The sequence below is a fragment of the Bos javanicus genome, chromosome 17 (genome assembly GCF_032452875.1).
Source record: "Bos javanicus breed banteng chromosome 17, ARS-OSU_banteng_1.0, whole genome shotgun sequence".
Classification (NCBI taxonomy): domain Eukaryota; kingdom Metazoa; phylum Chordata; class Mammalia; order Artiodactyla; family Bovidae; genus Bos; species Bos javanicus.
The window spans coordinates 4,589,909-4,608,992 of NC_083884.1; the positions used below are offsets into that span (position 1 = coordinate 4,589,909).

The 19,084-nt window shown below is 47.6% G+C and overlaps 1 protein-coding gene across 6 annotated transcripts in view; it reads right to left on the bottom strand.

Annotated features, from left to right (window-relative positions):
* The window catches only part of TMEM131L (transmembrane 131 like), a 173,976-nt gene that overhangs the window by 9,090 nt on the left and 145,802 nt on the right, over positions 1-19,084 (bottom strand). For all 6 annotated transcript variants that reach the window (XM_061383936.1, XM_061383941.1, XM_061383938.1 and 3 more), the window contains 6 exons: positions 16,539-16,687; positions 8,069-8,193; positions 5,079-5,245; positions 3,796-3,981; positions 1,328-1,406; positions 378-457 (listed from right to left, as the gene is read on the bottom strand). In XM_061383936.1, the coding sequence (XP_061239920.1) occupies positions 378-457; positions 1,328-1,406; positions 3,796-3,981; positions 5,079-5,245; positions 8,069-8,193; positions 16,539-16,687 (786 nt within the window). The remainder of the gene's footprint in view (positions 1-377; positions 458-1,327; positions 1,407-3,795; positions 3,982-5,078; positions 5,246-8,068; positions 8,194-16,538; positions 16,688-19,084) is intronic.

Consider the following 19,084-nt stretch of genomic DNA (forward strand, 5'->3'; position numbering starts at 1 on the left):
ATGTGGCCTCGGCTCATGCAGGGAAAGACATGGGTGTGGTCGACGTGGCTAATGGAGGCACTGGACGCTCGGTCTGCTCCCTGCTTTTCCGCCCTCTCAGATGAGAAGAGGAACTAAAGGCAGCGGCAGACCCCGTTGAGGGGCTCCCACCCCCGCTCCGGGGCCACAGGCCACCCGCGCCTTCCCTTCCAGGAAGGAGGTCAGGGTCCTAGCAGAAGGGGCCCCAGGAACACCAGGGTGGAGGGCAGGGATGCTCAGGAGCCCAAGGTGGGGGCCTCGTCCGGCCTCACTCCCAGGCCGGCTCCGTCCGCCCTCAAACTCCGTGGCCAGCAGGGTGGCGTGGACACCTGAGCAGGAGCAGGAGCCACGGGCCTCACCTTGCTCTTCAGCAGCAGCAGGCCCGGCAGGGAGGCTGGGGCAGGGAGCATCTGCAGGCGCGGGGAGGCCGCTCACATCGCTGAGGGAGAGCAAGGAGAAGAGGAGCCGCTGAGTGTCTGCAAACAAGTCTGACTGGGGCTTGACATAAACCCTTCCCCACACCAAAACAGATAGATACTACAGACGTGAAGGCATACACCCAAAAAGGGCTGAAGAATATTAGATTCCTAAGACCCAGCCAAGTCTTGTTTTAATAAACAGCACCTGCACAACTTGAACTAAAGTAGCTCAGACGCTCTGCAGTTCCCACTCGGCCTCCCTGCAGCGGGCAGCAACCTTCCACCCCGTGTTCATTCTCTACCCCGAACAGAAAGAGCTCGCGCAGAGCTTTCCTCATCCAATTTCATTTTTGTGACATCCCCCTGTCCCGTGGCACCTAAAACCTATCTGCCCCCTCACTCTGAAACTCAATCCACCTTACATACCCTACCCCCCTCACCCCGCTCAGTAAATGGGCTTGTTTATGTTGTCTGAGGCTGTGGAAATCATCACACAGTGAAGCTGTAAACATGTGATGGTCTACTAGGTCCTTTCACATTTCTAAGAACCATCAATGCTGTTTTATTTCAAGTCCCAGCAGAGTACCTGGCTCCCATTCTTATTATAACTACTGTTCTTTCTACTTTCAGGACATAGAATTTTTCTAACACAGCCGTATCACTGAAAGGACCAGGGATACCAGAGATGCTCCTGCACGAATGTGTTATCTTGGAAGGAATGTATGTTTTAAATTATTAATAAAACCAATTCTACTCTCATATCATTAAAAGGTTTTCCTATTTTTAGCCTGCAGAACTGAAAACAAAGAAGAAACACACAAAATAAAAAAAAAAAACAAAAAAGCGGTACTTGAAACATATTTATAAAAGCTGGAAAACCAAACACTTACGTGGGATTGCAGATGTTACGAGAAAGATTCAAGGAGATGGGAGCTTCAGAAGAAAAGTCATTTTGTGAAACACTGTCTCCTGCATAAAAACAAAAAGATGATCAGAACTTTTTATAAGCATAATTCAACTGTATCTGTTCTGCATTTAAGATGCAGATTGCTAACATTATTGACCTCCTTGAGTGACTTGTTTTTCACTATTCACACATCCAGTAATTTTTTAATTAAAAAACCTTTAATGTATAAATATATATAAAATTGGGATCATACTTTAAAAACACTTTCTGCTTTTGGTCTTCTACATAATTATTATATTGGGGACATTTTCCTGATATTTATTATGCAATCTCCAAACACAAGAAAACTGCACCTAATGCCCTGCGTCACAGGAAGGCATCAATCACCGTTCTCTCTTTCTTACTGTGGGCCGCATCCCACAGGCAAGAGCTGCTCTTCTGTTCTTGTTCATGTTAAGCACCAATTTAAAAACACCCCACTAACATCAACAGCCAAACTGCCTTCAATGGCCAAGAACACCAAGCCCACCACAAACAAATACTGCAATCCGCCCTGCACCCAGGCTGCACGCGCTCCCCACGCGGGGGGCGTCGTGCCTGCTCAGGAGGGGACTGGAGAACAGCTGACGACTTATGTGTAAGGCACGGGACAGTCACAGAGAGATGTCTGCTGTATGCAGGTGGACTGAAATTTTATGGGGGGGTCACTAGGCAAGCAGTGCCTAAAAAGGTGCCTGCAGGAGAAGCCAAAAACGAGAAAAAGGCTGAGAAGAAAGACGGAAATCACAAGTGGGTGGCTGTCTCTGTTTTTATGGGATCAGGGTCCTGGTCCCCAAGACAAGAGCTTCTGTTTAGGTATCACTGTCGGCAGGAGAGAGCGCAGAGGTCTCTGTGAGGAGCAGGAGGCTGGGAAAGGGGCTGGGCTCTGGGGAAGCCATGGGTTTCTGGGTGTCCAACAAGCCATGTGACCTCTCCGGGCCAGAAACTTCAGGGCCAGGGAGCCAGCCCCCACTCGTGACCACGCACACACACAGTGAGTGCCCCCAGGATGAACCCCTGTCTCCCTGCTTGTCCTGGTAAGAGCTCAGCCTGTGCCATGCTGACTGTAACAGTGGAAAGAAGTGGATTAAATCTTCACACAGACACAGAGCTAGAGCAAACCACGCCAAGCGAGAAGCTAACAACGCAGCATGCTCCCTGAAGCACGGTCTCCTTTACGTACGTTAAAGACGATTCTCTACTTTGTTGATGGATGTATGAATGTAAAATAAAACACAGCGGACAGTGAGTCTCTCAAGGAGGGGGAAGCAGAACAGACTATGACACATTACATTAAAAAAATGAGGGTAAATATGACAAAATTAAGAGTTATTCATTCTAGGTGATAAAAATATAGGTGCTTCGTTGACATTTCCTATATCTGTAAATTTTTCAAAAATAAGGGAGGACCACTGTTCATAGCAACATTAGTAGAGTACTCAAACGATAGAAAAATCCAGGTGTCCATCAAGAGATGAACAGCCAGATAAACTGTGCTATGAAAACACAATGAATAGTAACTCAGCCTTAAAACGAAGGAAACCCTGGTCCATCACAATGGGGATGAACCCTGAAGACATCACACTAGATGAAATAAGCCAGTTACAGAAGGCCAGGTATGGTATGACTTGACTTACCAGATACTAGAGTATTCAAATTCACAGACAGAAAGCAGAGAAGTTCACAGGGTTGCAGGGCACGGGGAAGGGAGAGCTGTGGATTTATAGGTACTGAGTTTCTGCTTGGGAAGGGGAAAAGGTCTGAAAACGGATGGTGGCAATGACTGTACAATAATGCGAATGTATCTAATGCCCCTGAACCGCACACTTACAAATTGTTAAAATGGTAAATTTGGGGTTACATGTATTTTACCACAATAAAAACATGTACAAGTGAAAAAATAAACATGGAAGTTCTCTGAGCTGTTTTCAAGATACAAACTTAAAATAATGATAATAGAGTGAGGGAGGGAGGGAGGAAGAAAGCACAGGGCTTCCCTGGTGGCTCAGGGGTCAAGAATCCGCCTGCCAATGCAGGAGACACAGGTTCCATCCCGTCTCTGGGAAGATCCCACCTACCACAAGGCAATTAAGCCCGCCACAACTTCTGAGCCTGTGGTCTGGAGCCCAGCAGCCGCATCTACTGAAGCCCCGGCACCCTAGAGCCTGTGCTCTGCAGCGAGAGAAGACGCCAGGAAGAGGAGCCCGCGCACCGCAGTTAGGGAGCACCCCCCACCGGCCCAACTACAGAAAGCTTGTGCAGCGAGGAAGACCCAGCACAGCCAAAACAGGGGAAATAGATAACAAACATTAAAACAAAAGCAGAGCAAAGCAAACACTAGACGCACAGCCTTCTGTGCCTGGGCGGGCCCTGCGCGGGCGGGGGAGGCCCCTGGCGCAGCCGCAGACTTACCGGGCAGCAGGCAGCGCGGAGGGCCCGCGGCCGGCTTCCTGTCCCCGTCCGAGCTGCTGGCGCTGCTCCAGCTGCCCCAACTGCCCCGGCTGGCACGCACGCTGCCTGAGGAGCTGCCACAGTCTGAGCCGGAGTCTGAGCAGGACTTCTCTGCGCCCTTCTTCCCCGGTTTCTGAAAGTAACCCTCTGCGGGAAGCGAGAGAGGAGCTGGGCCACTTCCAGAAGAGGAGAGTGCCCGGGTGGGGAGGAAGGCAGGGCTCGGCTTCAGGCCGCGCTCCCTCTGCCCCTCCGGCGGGAGGAAGACGCTCCCTGAGCCTGAGGACTGGCCTGAGCCAGCCGCTGCTGACCACACGCCCCCACACTCCGCGGGCGATGCACGCCATCGGGGTGAGGCCGCCAGCAGCCGGGGTGACGTCAGCCTAACAATAGTTCTGGGAACAGCAAGGATTTCTCTCCAAAAAATCAAGACTACTCTCCTTGGACTGGAGACATGGAGGTCATTTCTTCTGTTCAAATGTCTAAATAAAACTGAATCATGTTGCTGTACATCTGAAACTTGACACAACATTGCAAATTGACTATACTCTAATAAAAATATTTTTTTAAATGTTCATCTCGCATTTCAGAATATTATTTACGTGAGGGTGGGAAGAACCTCCAGGAAGACCACAAAGACCCAGGTCTGGGCAGACCCACGTGTGCAGGGCAGGAAGGCGAAGCCCATCAGGTCTGTGTTCTGGGTGCAGCCCGGTGGGCACATGGCTGGGAATGTGGGTGCTGGTAGGAGGATCGTGACTGCCCGCTCTACACCCCACCCCGGTGCTGCCACATCCACGGCTGTTCCTCTCCCGCTCTCTGCCCTCCCTAGATGGTCCCCGGCACCTCCACTGCCCACTCCTGGGGGCACTACCCACTCCTCTGCAGACGGCAGCCGGCTCTGCAGGAGGTGCCTGCCCCCTGGGGCAGGGGCGGGAGAACAGCCACTGTTCCCCCCTGGCTCTCCCCGGCTCCCCTCTATCCAAGGGGGTCCTGTCTCGAGCAAGCACCCACTCTTCCTCCGGCCGTCTACATGACACCATCGAAAATGGCCAGATTTCAGGGGTGTGGAGGTCAGAGGCGCAACGTGAGGGCTCGGGAGAGCCTCAGCCTCCTGTCCCATCCAACAGCTCTCCATTCAGGCGTGACGACACTCTGCCTGGGAAGTGATAACCTCTCACCCCGGTACTTCCCCACGGAGACAAGCCCAGCAGAAGTGTGCTTTGTAGCTCAATGCGGTTCCATACCTGCCTCTCCCTGCGTGGCAGGTAAGCTGCCTCCAGAGCTGGCACCTGCTTTGCATGCTTCCCCAGGGTTTTCCTGGATACGCCAGTTCCTTACGTTGATGTCACTGCTCAGCTCAGACCTTTCAAACTCACTGCACACCAGCTTTAACTCGCTCTGGTCGGAAGGCCTGGAAGAGCCACGGAAAATCCCGTCTGCACGGTATCCTGCACACACACATACCTGCTCTCCTTGAGACTGAGCAGAGGTGCGAGTATGAATCTGTGACAACTCAAGCCCTCTTCTCTCTGGGGGTGATGATGAGTAGGGCACAGAGATCAGGAAAGACAAGACTTTGCCATTTTAGAACCAGAACTAAGGTAGAGTTCATTTACTCGCTTTGCATTTTACAGTGAGCGGAGTGAAACTGCACAGGTTAAATGAGTCGTCTAAGGCCAACTGCTAAGTGGCAGGTGCAGGTCTAAAACCCACAACTCTCGGCGTTTCTTCCTCGGACTTGGTGTAAAATGACTCTGGGTGGATGATCCTGCTTCCTGGTGTCTGGGGGAAGGTCTCGGTGTTAACTGTTTTCTTTTCTCATTCATTCATTTAGCAAACGTTTATGCAGTGACCACCACGAGTCACATATTGTTAGGAAAGGTGCAGTATCTATAAAGAAGAACATTTTTTCCCCAAGGAATTCACCGTCCAACACTTACATCTCTCTAAGTAGACCATGAACTTGAAGGAAGACCTGAAATACAGGTCTTATAAATGGAGACACAGAACTGTGCTGAGAACACTACAGGAAGGCCTAGGTGCTTATTTCACACAGTCCGACTTCTGCACCTCACGTCAGGTACGACTGCAGGATCTGAGCGTGAGATGGAGTCGGTGGTCTCCCTGGTTTCTGAGCACTCAGGGCAAAGAGTAGAGACAGAAGCAGGAGCCACAGGAGCAGAACGGCCAAGAACCGTCAGCTACATAAGCATCACGTGCTCATCTGGTCACCTATAAGATACTTCACAGTTATTCTGTAATAACTTAAATTTGTTTCTTTCACATGTCAGAAATCTGCTTTCAAAAATATATCTTAACATTCAATTGATGAAATTCCGCCCTCACCTTTTATCTTTCTGTGTGTCCGTATCAAGCAAATACACCACTTTAAAGGAACCACATAAGTCCATCAACCTTTTATGAGAATATAAGGGATGACTTTCCTTTCTATAGGAGACCACATCGCAGCTTTCAAATAATGTAACGTAAGAATAATTACCCATGAAAATAGTATTTAACAATTTAATAGATTAATAATTACCCATCAATAATCTAACAGTGGGTATCTGTCTTTTTTTTCCTATTTGCATGCTGCTGATTGCAGGGCACAGAACCAGAGCCTAAAGGCCCCCAGGGGGTGGGGAGCGGACTACCCTAGTGCTCCAGGAGCTAAGACTCCAAGCTCCCGAGGCAGGGGGTCCAGGTTCGGCCCCTAGTCAGGGAGCTAGGTCCCACATACTTCAACTAAAGATCTGTGTGCTGGAGCTAAGACACAGCACAGCCAAATAAATAAGTAGCTTTAAAGAAAAGGCCCCCTGGGGTCATTCGGCCCTCCTCCCTGTAAAGTAGGACACACAGGGGCAGTGGAGGGGCAGGGGGTGGGCATGTCACAGGGCTGCATCCCAAGGGTCCAAACAAAGGACAGATGCTGTGAGCAACATCTAGGTGCCCCACCCGGGGGTCCTGGCCGCCAAAGGGGCTGTTCTGCCAGACTTCCCTTCCAACCATGAGAGCAACTACCACAGCAACATGGACTCTTCTCCACACAAATGTGGAGCTGCCAGAGAACAATGGGACAGACACACATGTAACCACCTAGCTGAGCTCACAAGAAAGAGGAACCTCAGAAGCCAGTGCCCAACAGAAGACAAGCCAGAGGGCGGAGGGCCAGCACGGGAGAGCAGGCTCTGAGGCCCACCCGGACAGGGGTCGGGGAGCCTGTCAGTGAAGGGCAGCTCAGCATGCGCCCTGGGGACCTGTGGAGGGTGGGGTCCGCGGGAGGGGCAGCGCGGGAGAGCAGGCTGAGGCCCACCCAGATAGGGGTCGGGGAGCCCGTCAGCGCAGGGCCGCTCAGCAGGCGCCCCGGAGACCTGCGGAGGGCGGGGTCCACGGGAGGGCTCCACGTTGGGAGAGCAGGCTCTGAGACCCACCCGGACAGGGGTCAGGGAGCCCGTCAGCGTGGGGCCGCTCAGCAGGCACCCCGGGGACCTGTGGAGGGCGGGAGGCGCTCCGCACACGGAGTCAGGATGGACACACTATTGATCTAGTGGGGAAAACCCTCGAGCTGTGGAATTGATGCAAAATTAGGTTGAGAGAGCCACTTGTGGAAACTCAGGCAAATGGGATTCTCACAAATCCTGGTGGAACCTTCACTGGCAGATAACCAAGGTTTACCAACAAAAGTGTCTAACTGCCTGGGGTCACCTCTGGCTCTGGGTGCAGCCCAACCTCGTAGCCTCGGTACCTCACTTCCTGCAATGGAAGAACCTTTCTTCTGCAAGACGGAGCAGAAGATCCAGTGCCTGGGGCCATTCTCTTTCATTATCAGGACCCCAGGCACCCCAGACAGCTCAGGGTCAGGCCGGGAAGATAAGCCCAGGGCTTTCTCTACCACCTGCTCCCGTCACTTCACAGGCAGAAGAACAGAGGCCCTGGCGAGGTGGAATGGCAAGGTTTTCCCCTAAAACCTTCCATGGCTTTTTGCATTTTACCAAGTAAAATTTTAAAAATTTGTTCACTTTAAGGGGCTTTCAACAACAACAAAAGTAACCAGAAGATATGTTAATTTTAAGAATATTAATAACAACATATTTTCCTCTCAAAACACAAATATCTACACTCTCACATTATTATATCCAACTCAACAAAAATAAGATTGAAATATAACAGCTAAATGTAAAATTACAAAGTAAATAATAGTTGAAAATTTAAAGGGATTGTAAAAATTACACACCTCAAGACCTGGGCAGCACCCCTTTTTTTGTTTTTTCTGCACATTCGATTTTTATTCCAATTTAAATTTTGTACATTTCCTTCTTTCTTCTCCTGAAGTGCCTTCTTCCTATAAGGATCTTCTTGCTAAAGAGGAAAAAAAGAAAATGTTAGTAAAGGCTTCACCTTTCTAATACACAGAAAAACCTCTGTGTGATTTTAACTTTTGAAGATTAACCCCATCTGAATTCAGAACATTCCAGAACTAGTGAACACCGAGGACATATATTTCTAAATCTCTAGTCTGTTTTCATTTCCTTTCTTTTTCTACCTCCTTCAACCTCTGCAAAAAGAAGGAAAAAAAAAAACAAAAAAAACACAAACTGTTGCCTATAAAATTTCTCAGGGGCTAAAAAGGAAAGACATCTGTTAGCAATTTATGGTCAGCTTGCTGTTAACCTCAACAGCAATAAATCCTCCGACCTTCACCTGTTTATTTGGTATGTGCAATTCACATGAATTACTACTGAAGAAAAGTCATGTAAAAACTCAACTTAGAGGAGTAATTTGTGTATTTATGTTTTTATTTGTTTATAAATGAACTTTAGGAGAACAGCCAAAACTCCAGAGAATACTCCAAACTAGTTTAAGCTTTTCAAGTAAACAAAACCAAGAATATGCTTGATGTTTTTAAATGTGGTTCTAAAAAACTTAAATTTAGCATGAGACATACATATATTATATATCAATTTTTAAAATTTGGGTTTTTTTCTCTTTCAAATGTTGAAGGGCATGCATGTTCAGTCGTGTCCGACTCTGTGTGACCCTGTGGACTGCAGCCCACCAGGCTCCTCTGTCCATGGGATTCTCCAGACAAAAATACTGGAGTGAGCTGTCATTTCCTCCGCCAGGGGATCTTCTCGACCCAGGGATCAAACCCGTGTTTCCTGAGGCTCCGGCACTGGCAGGCGGATTCCTTACTACTGAGCCACCTGAGAAGTCCTTTAAATGTGAGGCATGGTCATATTTTTCTAACAGACCCAAGGGGAGGAGGGGTCCACTTGCCCTTTAAATAAGTAGCTCATCTCTTTAATGTCCTCTAAAACTTTTTTTCTTTCTTCTACCATGCTGCCCCTTTAAAGCAGAAGAAAAATAAAAGGTTTCAGATGCCTGCATGTTACATGTCTGGGGCAGTGAAAGCCTCATGTATCTATCAAAGAAATATGATAGATATCACTACCATAAACGAACACTAGAAATAAAATGATATTTTTAAACTGCGTATGTGGTGGGATTATTGTATTTTTGCTATCTTTAACCTTTACTTCCCCCCCCAAATAAGTATTAACTTTTTCCTGATTCTGAGAGTACTTTTAAAACATGGCAGCCAAACACACAAAGTCCTATCCTATAGGACTTAGTGCCGAAAAGTTTGAAACTAAATAGACACACTAAAGATGTGTGGTCAGAGAAGGTGCGATTTTAAACATCACATACAAAACACTTTTATTTGAATATTGCTCTCTTTGCAACTTGTGGTCAGGTAGGGGAAAAGCAGGCTCCTCCCCACCTCACTCTCCCCCTACCCCACCACAAATTGGAAATACACAACACAGCGGGGATCTGAGCCTTTCTGTCCCAGGGTCACCCACAAGTGAAGGGACAGCTTCTAATGGAGCCAGAAGGGCGAGCTGGGCCAGAGCCGCTCTGCTCTGTGGCCGCCTTCTCCATGCAACCTGGGGAGCAGCGTCGTGGCTCACAAGAGGGGAGCGCCGGAGGGCTACCCCAGAGGGAGGGCTGCCTGTGGGCTTCAGGAGAGTGAGCCTCAGGAGAGTGGGGGACATGCTGGTCAAGGCGTCCGCAGCAAACACAGGAGCGGCAGGGGAGAGGGTGCGTGTGTGTCTGTCTGTGTGTCTGTGTGTGTCAAAGAGAAGCATCAGGTGGTGCAGAAGCAGGTGGCCAGGGTTAGCTAGGGGAGGACAGGCCAGCAGTTGAGGCCGCAGGTGGAGCTGAGGGGAACCGAAGCTACAGACTGTCGGGAAGCGGGAGGAAGACAGGGACAGCGGGTCTCTGGTTTTTGGTGGTGAGGAGGCAGGGCTAACCAGGGTCTGAAGAGTCCATGCAGATCTGAAATTAAGTCTCTGAGGCTGAACCGCCTGACCTGAAGCCCACTCTGTGTGACAGGCTCAGTCATCTTGGGCAAGTAGCTTCACCTCCCTCTGCCTCAGATGGCCAAGTCTTCCAAAAGGCTGTTGTGAGGCTTCAAGTACATGACACAAAGTAAGTAGCATCCATAAGACTGAGCTATTATCATCATCATTGTTGAATTACCTGATCTTCCTGAATGAGGGACAACTTAACTGACCACAGGGTGGGGAAATAAAATTTCCTGAGCTTTAATAATAAAAGCAAGGGAAGAAATAAAAAAGAAATCACAGACTGCACAAAGGCATTCTTAAAGCTACTGTACATAAGTCAAATAAAAGGAGGGAAGGGCAAACTACGGGAAAAAATTGTTTTACTATTTGACAAAGAGTTAACACCTTCACCTATGTCCTCAAAGAAAACAAGGGGCGGAAAAACACATTCAACAGACAAGTGGACAAAGGACATGAAACGCAAGTTCACAAAACAGAGAAGGCCAAAAACACGAAGAGTTCCTCCAAAATGTTTAATAATAAAGCATGTCTTTAGAAAAGACAAATTATAGACCAACTTGTATCTCATCTTTCCATTTTGGCTTTAAAAACACAAGTGTGTTTACACTGCGTGTTTATGCCTGCAAAGACAGGGACAGGCCAGGGGTGGGGCAGTGCTCTCAGCAGGGAGAGCAAAACTGGCTTGGACATTCACATCTTAACTTAGAAAAAATACAAATTTTAAAAAACATCAGTGGTAGGATCTTAGATAATGGTATCTTGTGTTTTTCAGAATTTTACAAAAAGAATGAAGGAAAATCCTTACTTTTCTCTAGTAAGAGATGCAAACTGAAAGGAAGAAACGCAACTGTTTACCTATCCCACTGACCAAGACTTTGCCAAAGAACAGTGCTGCTGAGACCGGACTAACACGACCTTTGTCATGCACCCTGCACGAAGGGAGACAGGCACCGCCTTTCTGAGAGCAAGCTGGAGGTACACGCGAGGGACCCTGACAGCTGATACTCTTTAATTCTATTTCTAGAAACCTATAGCAAGGATATACCAGGTATACGGGCCAGACTTAGTTCACCATCCTGTTATTCATGAAAATAAAAAGCTGCAAACAACTCTGAAATGGTTTGGATTACAGCACAATTAAGTGATGGAATGTTATATAACCATTGAAAACAAAGTTCCTCATTAATTTCTAACAGGAGAAAATTCAAAATTATGACATTACAACAAAGCTCTGTATACACAATAATATAATTATCCCGAGTTTTTCAATACTTGCACAGAGAGGCAAGAGAATACAGAAAAATGCAAAAAGTGATCCATTCTGGACACATCTTTTCCTCCCTTCTTTACGCTTCTATAATAGTCATGAATTTCTTTTCTAAGCGGGGGGCGGGTGGAGATCTGCTTATAAGAAAATAAACAGCCAGGGCTGGGACTAAAATTTGGTTTGTGGCTCCCAAATCTGGGCTTCAACCTTCTTCGCCAATAAATCTGGAGGAATGCTCCCCATGTGCTACAGACAGATTTAAACAGTCTTCTAAGCTGCAAAGTTAGGCCCCAAGAATGCACAGGAAAAACAAACGCTGAGCACTGCACTTGGGAATGTGTTTATTGAGAATGATTTTCTCCAAATGAACAATGAAATGGAAAGTACACTCAAGGGTTTGTAAAGAAGAGGCTACGAAACGGAGAGCAGGCCCCAGAGCCAGCAGAGAGGACTGCCCACAGCCCACCCCAACCCGGCTGCCCCGGAAAGCGACTCAGGGACTGTGAGGAGCCTCGGACCCCCGAGCACAGCCCGAGCCCCCAGACTCTTGGCCCCAGTGTGGCCCCCCGTGGAGCCTACTGCCAGCACAGAGCAAGGATGGGAGGAGGAGCCTACACGAGCCCTGGACCAGAGTCCAACGAGAGTCCGGGCTCCGTGCAAGCAGGCACCGATGCAGAGGGCGAGTCTGGACAGGAGCCAGGGAAGCTCTGTGGCTGGGGGCGTGGGGGGGGCACGGCACCCCCCCATGCGCAGACAGGGTCATACCTCCAGCCTGGCGGCCCTGCCCTGAGGACCCTGCCGGTATCGGCTTCCCACTCCCCTCCCAGGACACATGGCCAGGGGGCAGCGGGGTCGGCAGCCCTTGGAGTCAGCCTCCCCTTCGCCGCAGGGCAGCACAGCATCCTGTTCCCAGCTGCCTCCAGTCCCTTCTCCCCCAGGTCCATGGACTCGACTTCTGCTCTTGACCGTGCATCCTGTCTCTGTGGCCCAGCCAGCTCACCTGCTGTCTGTCTGTCCCACTCGCCCCGTCAAGCAGACTCAGGCCGCTGGCCTCGGTGTCCACGTCAGAGAGCTGACATCACCTTCAATGCTAACCTCCACGGGGACGCTCCCGAGTCCCGGGCCCTGGGCCTGCCTCGCAACAGCGGCTCCAGTTCCGCATTACCCACCCACTGGGTGCTCCCGTGCCCGTCTGGCCTCCCCTCTGTTGGCAGTGATCATGGTCACACCTGTCACCTCCTTGATTCTAACTACTGGGCAGTGCTTCCCAAGGGCTGCCGTCCCAAGCACTTATCACAGTCACTCCTCTAATCCTCGAGACCCTAAGAGGTAGGAACACCATCACTACTCTCATGTTTCACATGAGGAAACTGATGTTGAGTAACTCACCCAACACTAAGGAGTAAGAGGGGCTGGATTCACATCAGCTGCAAAAAAACAAAAACAAAAAACCATGCCGCTTAACCACTAGGCAACACTGCCCTGAAATGAACAGGAACGCATCACTGGGGAAGTCCCGATTCCCCAAATTCTAGTTCCCCAGACTTCAAACCCTGGACCTATTTTTGCAAATGGCTCCTCTCCTTTAAGCACTGAGGTCCTCAGAAGTCCTGAGGTCTCTCTCCTACACTGTCCCATCCTGTACACCCACTCCTGACAAGCCCGGCCTTGATTACATCACACCGCCCAGCCGAGGAACAGCGTCCTGGTGAGAAGAGAGCCGGCACCCATCCCTGCCACCCCCAACCCAGCCTCCAAAGCACCCAGACTGGTCCTGCAGAAATACCCTATTCACACATTCATTCGAGCACGTGCTAAACCACCACACTGGCTCTTCATCACAGGCACTTCGCCACCTTTATGGAACTGAATTTAAAGATCCTCAATCACGACCTTCACGAAGACGGCAGCCTGCAGGTTGTTTTCCGTTTGTCATCCTGCCTCACCAGCCCCCGACCCTGCCCAGGGCAGAACCCTTCAACAGCTCTCATGATTTGCAGCAGGGTCCCCAAACGGGCCACCCACAGGCCAAATCCTCTAAAGAGACTTTTTGTTTGGGCCAGAGTGCTTTTAAAAATTTGATCCTGGAATTCCTGAGCAGGCAAGCATCCCTTCTCAGGGCCTGTGCTCACTTACTTCATTGTATCCAACTGAGATTCAGGGACTAAAATCTACACTTTGAGTCGGCCTGAAAGGCCTTGGCAAGCTGGCTGGACTCTGACTCTGCCTCCCCCACTTCCCCTCCTGATTGAGCTGCTTCTCGGTCAGACAATTCCCTCGCTGTGGCTCCCGACCGCGCTTCAGGGTCCCGTGTGCCGGGTGCCCATCTGCCCTCCCCAGGCTCTCCGAACACCCCCTGCACAAGCTCCTTACTGCTCGGGGCTTCCACGGCCCTGCAGGCTAAGCCGATGTTCCCACCTCTGAAACCCCTGTGACAACGCGCTGACCTGAGCACTTGACTACATGGAAATAGCTTGTCTTTCTCGACAGACCACAAATTTCTGGCTTGGAATGTCTGTGATTTTCTTATATGGTATCACACTCATTTACTTCAGTGAAAAATTCATGCTTTTTATAGAGTTTAAACAAAAACAGAATAGTATAAAAAAGGAAAAAAAGAAATCATGCAAAATCCCACCACTGAGAAATAACCCAGTTCTCCCATTGATTATTTAGCAAACCTTATTTTTTAACATGACTTTTCAAAACCTATAGGTACATAAGGGTGGCAGGACAGATGATGGGAGTAATTTAGAAAACTAACACCATGCATTTTTGTTTTTTTTTTTTTTCGTGATTTTATTTTATTTTTTAATTTATTTTAATTGGAGGCTAATTACTTTACCATATTGTATTGGTTTTAAATAAAAACTTAAGGCTCAATTTTATTTGAACCTAACAGAAGAAAATCAAGTAGAACCAAAGGAATGCAACTTTCAATACATGTTTCTTTTCCACGTGAGGCATTAATTCCCCAAGGATGTCTCTAAGGCTAAGAGGAAGACGGTGAAGCACATTTTGTAGGTTCTCACCCTTTCAAACTACATGCTTCAGTTTTGTACAAAATTGGCTCGCTACCAAGAAAGAGAAAATTAAAACTTACTTTACACTCATCTTTCAATCCCACCTCCTGTTTTTGCTGATTTTATTTCTATTTCTGCTTCATTAAAGTTTTAATATTTGAATTCTGTTCTGCAACCATAATTGACAACTGTTCAGCCTTAGTTCTGGATATAAAATAGGAAGAAACCTCAAAAGATCTTTAACACTGCTTCCTCGATCCTGAGTCTATCTTTATTTTTATCTTGGGTGCCTAAATTTCACTAACTTCGTTTTTCAAGCAAGGCTGCCAAGTTCATTTGCGTTTACAGATGTATGTTTACTGCCTTTGAGCCTGAGTGCAAGCTTCCCTGGACATAACGTTCCTGTTCACATTTTCACAGTCTCAAGGAGAGAGCACTTCTGCTCTCAGATGTTAGATGCTTCTACAAAGTCAGAGGCAAACCTAGGTGTGTGTTTGATTTTTCCTGCCTTTTCTTTAAAATTTTTTATTTTTAATCAGATAATGATTGCTTTACAATACTGTATTGGTTTCTGCCATATATCAACATGAATCGGCCATAGACTTATGTATATTTATTTCCCGTCTTCTCTGCACAATTCTTTAAGCTTTAAGTCCAACACCTTAACCAGGATGTGCCTACGTTTATTATCACGGATCAGCATTTCTGGTGTACAGACAGTGTCTCTGAGTCTTTAAATTCGGTTTTACCATCACATTGGGAAACTTTCCTTCTATCACATCGCTGAATACTTTTCTGATCCATTGTTGGGTCACTTACTGAGACAATCGTTCTTTTACATTGGACTGTTTTTGTCTTTGTCCCCCTGGTGGCTCAGCAGTTAAAGCGTCTGCCTGGAATGCAGGAGACCCAGGTTCAATCCCTGGGTCGGGAAGATCCCCTGGAGAAGGAAATGGCACCCCACTCTAGTATTCTTGCCGGGAGAATCCCATGGAGGGAGGAGCCTGGCAGGCTACAGTCCACTGGGTCGCAAAGAGTCGGACACGACTGAGCGACTTCACTTCACTTCACTTCCCCCTATCTATTATCATCTTTTCCCTAAAATCTTCAGTCTCTTAAGATGTTTCCTCCACATTCACTCTGGTTATCTCTAAGCCTTTCCTTCGGCTCAATAAGTAATTTTCAGCCACTGCCATACACCTCTTCCAACTACATCCTCACCTATTAATTTGCCTTTAAGAGCTTATGTTTTACTGAATTCAGTCTACTGTGTGAGGTGTTCTCAAAGTTCCCTTCATGTCTCTGGATAGGTTTTCTGGATTGGAACCTTGGTCTATTTCTGGTACTTTCTGTTCCTTTTCTTCACTTTTCCTACAGTATATCTGCAGAGTTGCAATTCTATTTTTCCCACTGTGCCTGTGCTAATACATAGACAGCTCTGTTCTGAGGTAAAGCAGGTAAATCCTCCTAAATCCCTTTCCCACCTTTATCTGGGAACTTTGGTTCCTATCAGATCCAAGGCTGGGTTCTGCTTTTTAGACACTTTGCTGTGGTCTACACGGTGGGACAGTACCCAAGCTTTGCTCTCTCTCCTGGGAGTCTATCCTGCCAGGGCCCACACACTGAAGCTAGACGGACATCCCTCTCCTGTGGGACACTGGCTTATGCTTCTAATCACCAAGACTCTGCCCTTAAAAAGGATGTTGGGTAACAGTTAGAGAGAAGATATATGTGACCTGGTTCTACTCTACCAATTTTACCCAGGAGTTAACCCATTTTGCTTAAGAACAGCTTCTCTTGCAAATAAAAGCTATCTGATGTCATCAAAAATTATTTTAGTATATCCTACAGAATTAGAAGATAAATTTTCTGAACACATCAACCTCACCAATTATCCATGTGAAGTCAAAATATATAACAATCCTCTTTGAAAAGTATGAAAAAGTATGAAATACAAATGTAGAGTTATTACACAGATATTTGCAACTTAAAGCCCTAAAACTGGGTTTTGTTCTAAAAGGCAAGAAAAAAATGGATACAGACCTCGACTGAAGGTATGTCCTGTTTCTCAAAACATCCGTCTTCTTTAGCCGCTTTGTGAATCTTCTTCTCAGAAGAAGACTTTGTGTCAACCTTTTTCAAAGTTTCACAATTGTCTACTTCATTCTTGACAGGCACTTGCTGGTTATTCCCTTGAATAAATAAAAATGATTCAATTTCTAGCTAATTATTTCCATTCACATTCCCCAAAGTTAAATTTCATTCCTACACCACGCAATCTCATTTGATTTAATGAGGCTTAGACTTAAGGGCTGTTTTTGACATCCACAATGAACGCTCTAAAAATTTACCTCGTTTACAGGTGAAAATGCACTTATATCGAGTTCTCCAAACAGTCATTAAGAGAGGTCATGGGAAGAAAGAGGAGGGACACACCACTACTCACTGCAGCATTATTCATAAAAGCGCAAAGGTAGAAACCACCCAAATTTGAGCACAGACAAATGGATGGATAAAGATAATGTGGTAAATAGCATGGAACACCATTAGCTTTAAACAGGATGATTCATCACACTACAATACGAATATAATCAGCACTGCTGAACATACAAACAAAAACGGTTAAGAAAGGGGAAAAAGGAATGAAGTTCCAGCATACGACACAACATGGGAACACTGAAGACATCATCAAGTCAAAGTGTTGGTCACTCAGCCGTGGCTGACTCTTTGCAATCCCATGGACTGTAGCCCATGAGGCTCCTCTGTCCATGGAATTTTCCAGGCAAGAATACTAGAGTGGGTTGCCATTTCCTTCTCCAGGGGATCTTCATGACCCAGGAATCAAACCTGGGTCTCCTGCATTGCAGGCAGATTCTTCACCATCTGAGCCACCAGGGAAGACACTGTACTGAGTGAAATAAGCCAGTCACAGGACAAATACTGTGTGATCCTACTTGTCTGAGGGACCTAGAGATGTCAAATTCATGAGATAAGAAGGAGAATGGTGGCTGTGGGACTGGAGGGGACAGAGGTCAGTGGTCACTGCTTGATGGCTTTATTGGGAGGATAAAAAAGCCCTGGAAACCAATGGTTTCCAGTGACGGCTGTACAATGATGTGAATGGACTTCATGTCACTGAGCTTCATAATTTAAAATGGTAACTTTCAGCTTTTTTATTTTACCAAAGCTTTTTTCTGGCTGCATCATGTGGCTTGTGGGATCTTAGTTCCTCGACCAGGATCTAACATGCAATTTTTTTTTAAGCTGGAGGAGGAGGTAAACTCCTGGGTTATGGACGTGATTCAGACACTGATCAGTTTTATGATGGAAAAGGCAATGGCACCCCACTCCAGTACTCTTGCCTAGAAAATCCCATGGACGGAGGAGCCTGGTGGGCTGCAGTCCATAGGGTCGCTAGGAGTCGGACACGACTGAGCAACTTCACTTTCACTTTTCAGTTTCATGCATTGCAGAAGGAGATGGCGACCCACTCCAGTGTTCTTGCCTGGAGAATCCCAGGGACAGAGGAGCCTAGTGGGCTGCCGTCTATGGGGTCGCACAGAGTCGGACATGACTGAAGTGACTTGGCAGCAGCAGCAGCAGTTTTATGATCAGAAGTAAGTCTCTTGAACTTTCTGAGCTACAGTTTTCTTAAATATGAAATGAAACACACCTTATCCACCTGCCCTGAGTGACTGTTAAAAAGGTGCAACCAGAAAAGACAAAAATATTAAGGGTCATCATGGACAGACACACGAACGACGGGAGGACAGGGTGTCTTCCTGCAGGAGATGCCCTTCTGCCAGGGGAACAGCACCCTCGGGTGAGAATTGGGCTCGAGCCACTCACGAGGCAAGGTCGGCATCAGCAGGAAAGTGAAGTCGCTCAGTCGTGTCCGACTCTTTGCGACCCCATGGACTACAGCCTACCAGGCTCCTCCGCCCATGGGATTTTCCAGGCAAGAATACTGGAGTGGGTTGCCATTTCCTTCTCCAGGAGATCTTCCCGACTCAGGGATCAAACCCGCCATCTGAAAATGTGATCTCTCCGTTGTTCTTCCAAGTAACTTCATTCCTAAGTGTGTTTCTTCTTCTATCCTTGACTTCAAAATAAGGTAAATCAACCTCAGCCCCATGATAACTGGCCTCAAGACACTAATATGAGTCAGAAAGGATTTCATACCTTCCCCTTTCTTCTTTAAAGAAGAGTCCCTCATAACACCCTGGCCACCTGGGGAAGTGTAGATGCCTGCCTGCAAACACACTGCAGCCGAGCAGGCTACAGGCTGTCATCTGCTCGCTGAGGGGCCCGGGGCAGCACGAGGCCCTCAACACAGACAAGGAGAGCAGTCAAATGCCCTCCAGATTCTGCAACCTTGAAGCTGCACATCAGGCTGACTCAAGGCAAGAGGCACCCACTGTATCAGTAACACTTACAAGGTAAGTGCTCTTTTATTTTGTTAATGGAAAGTTATGTAAATATTATGTAGCTATAAACATGCGGGGAACATGAAATCCTCTGCAACACAGATCAGGTGTGAGACACCCACTGGTGAAATATCCAGCACCTCTGGGACAACCCAGAGGGAT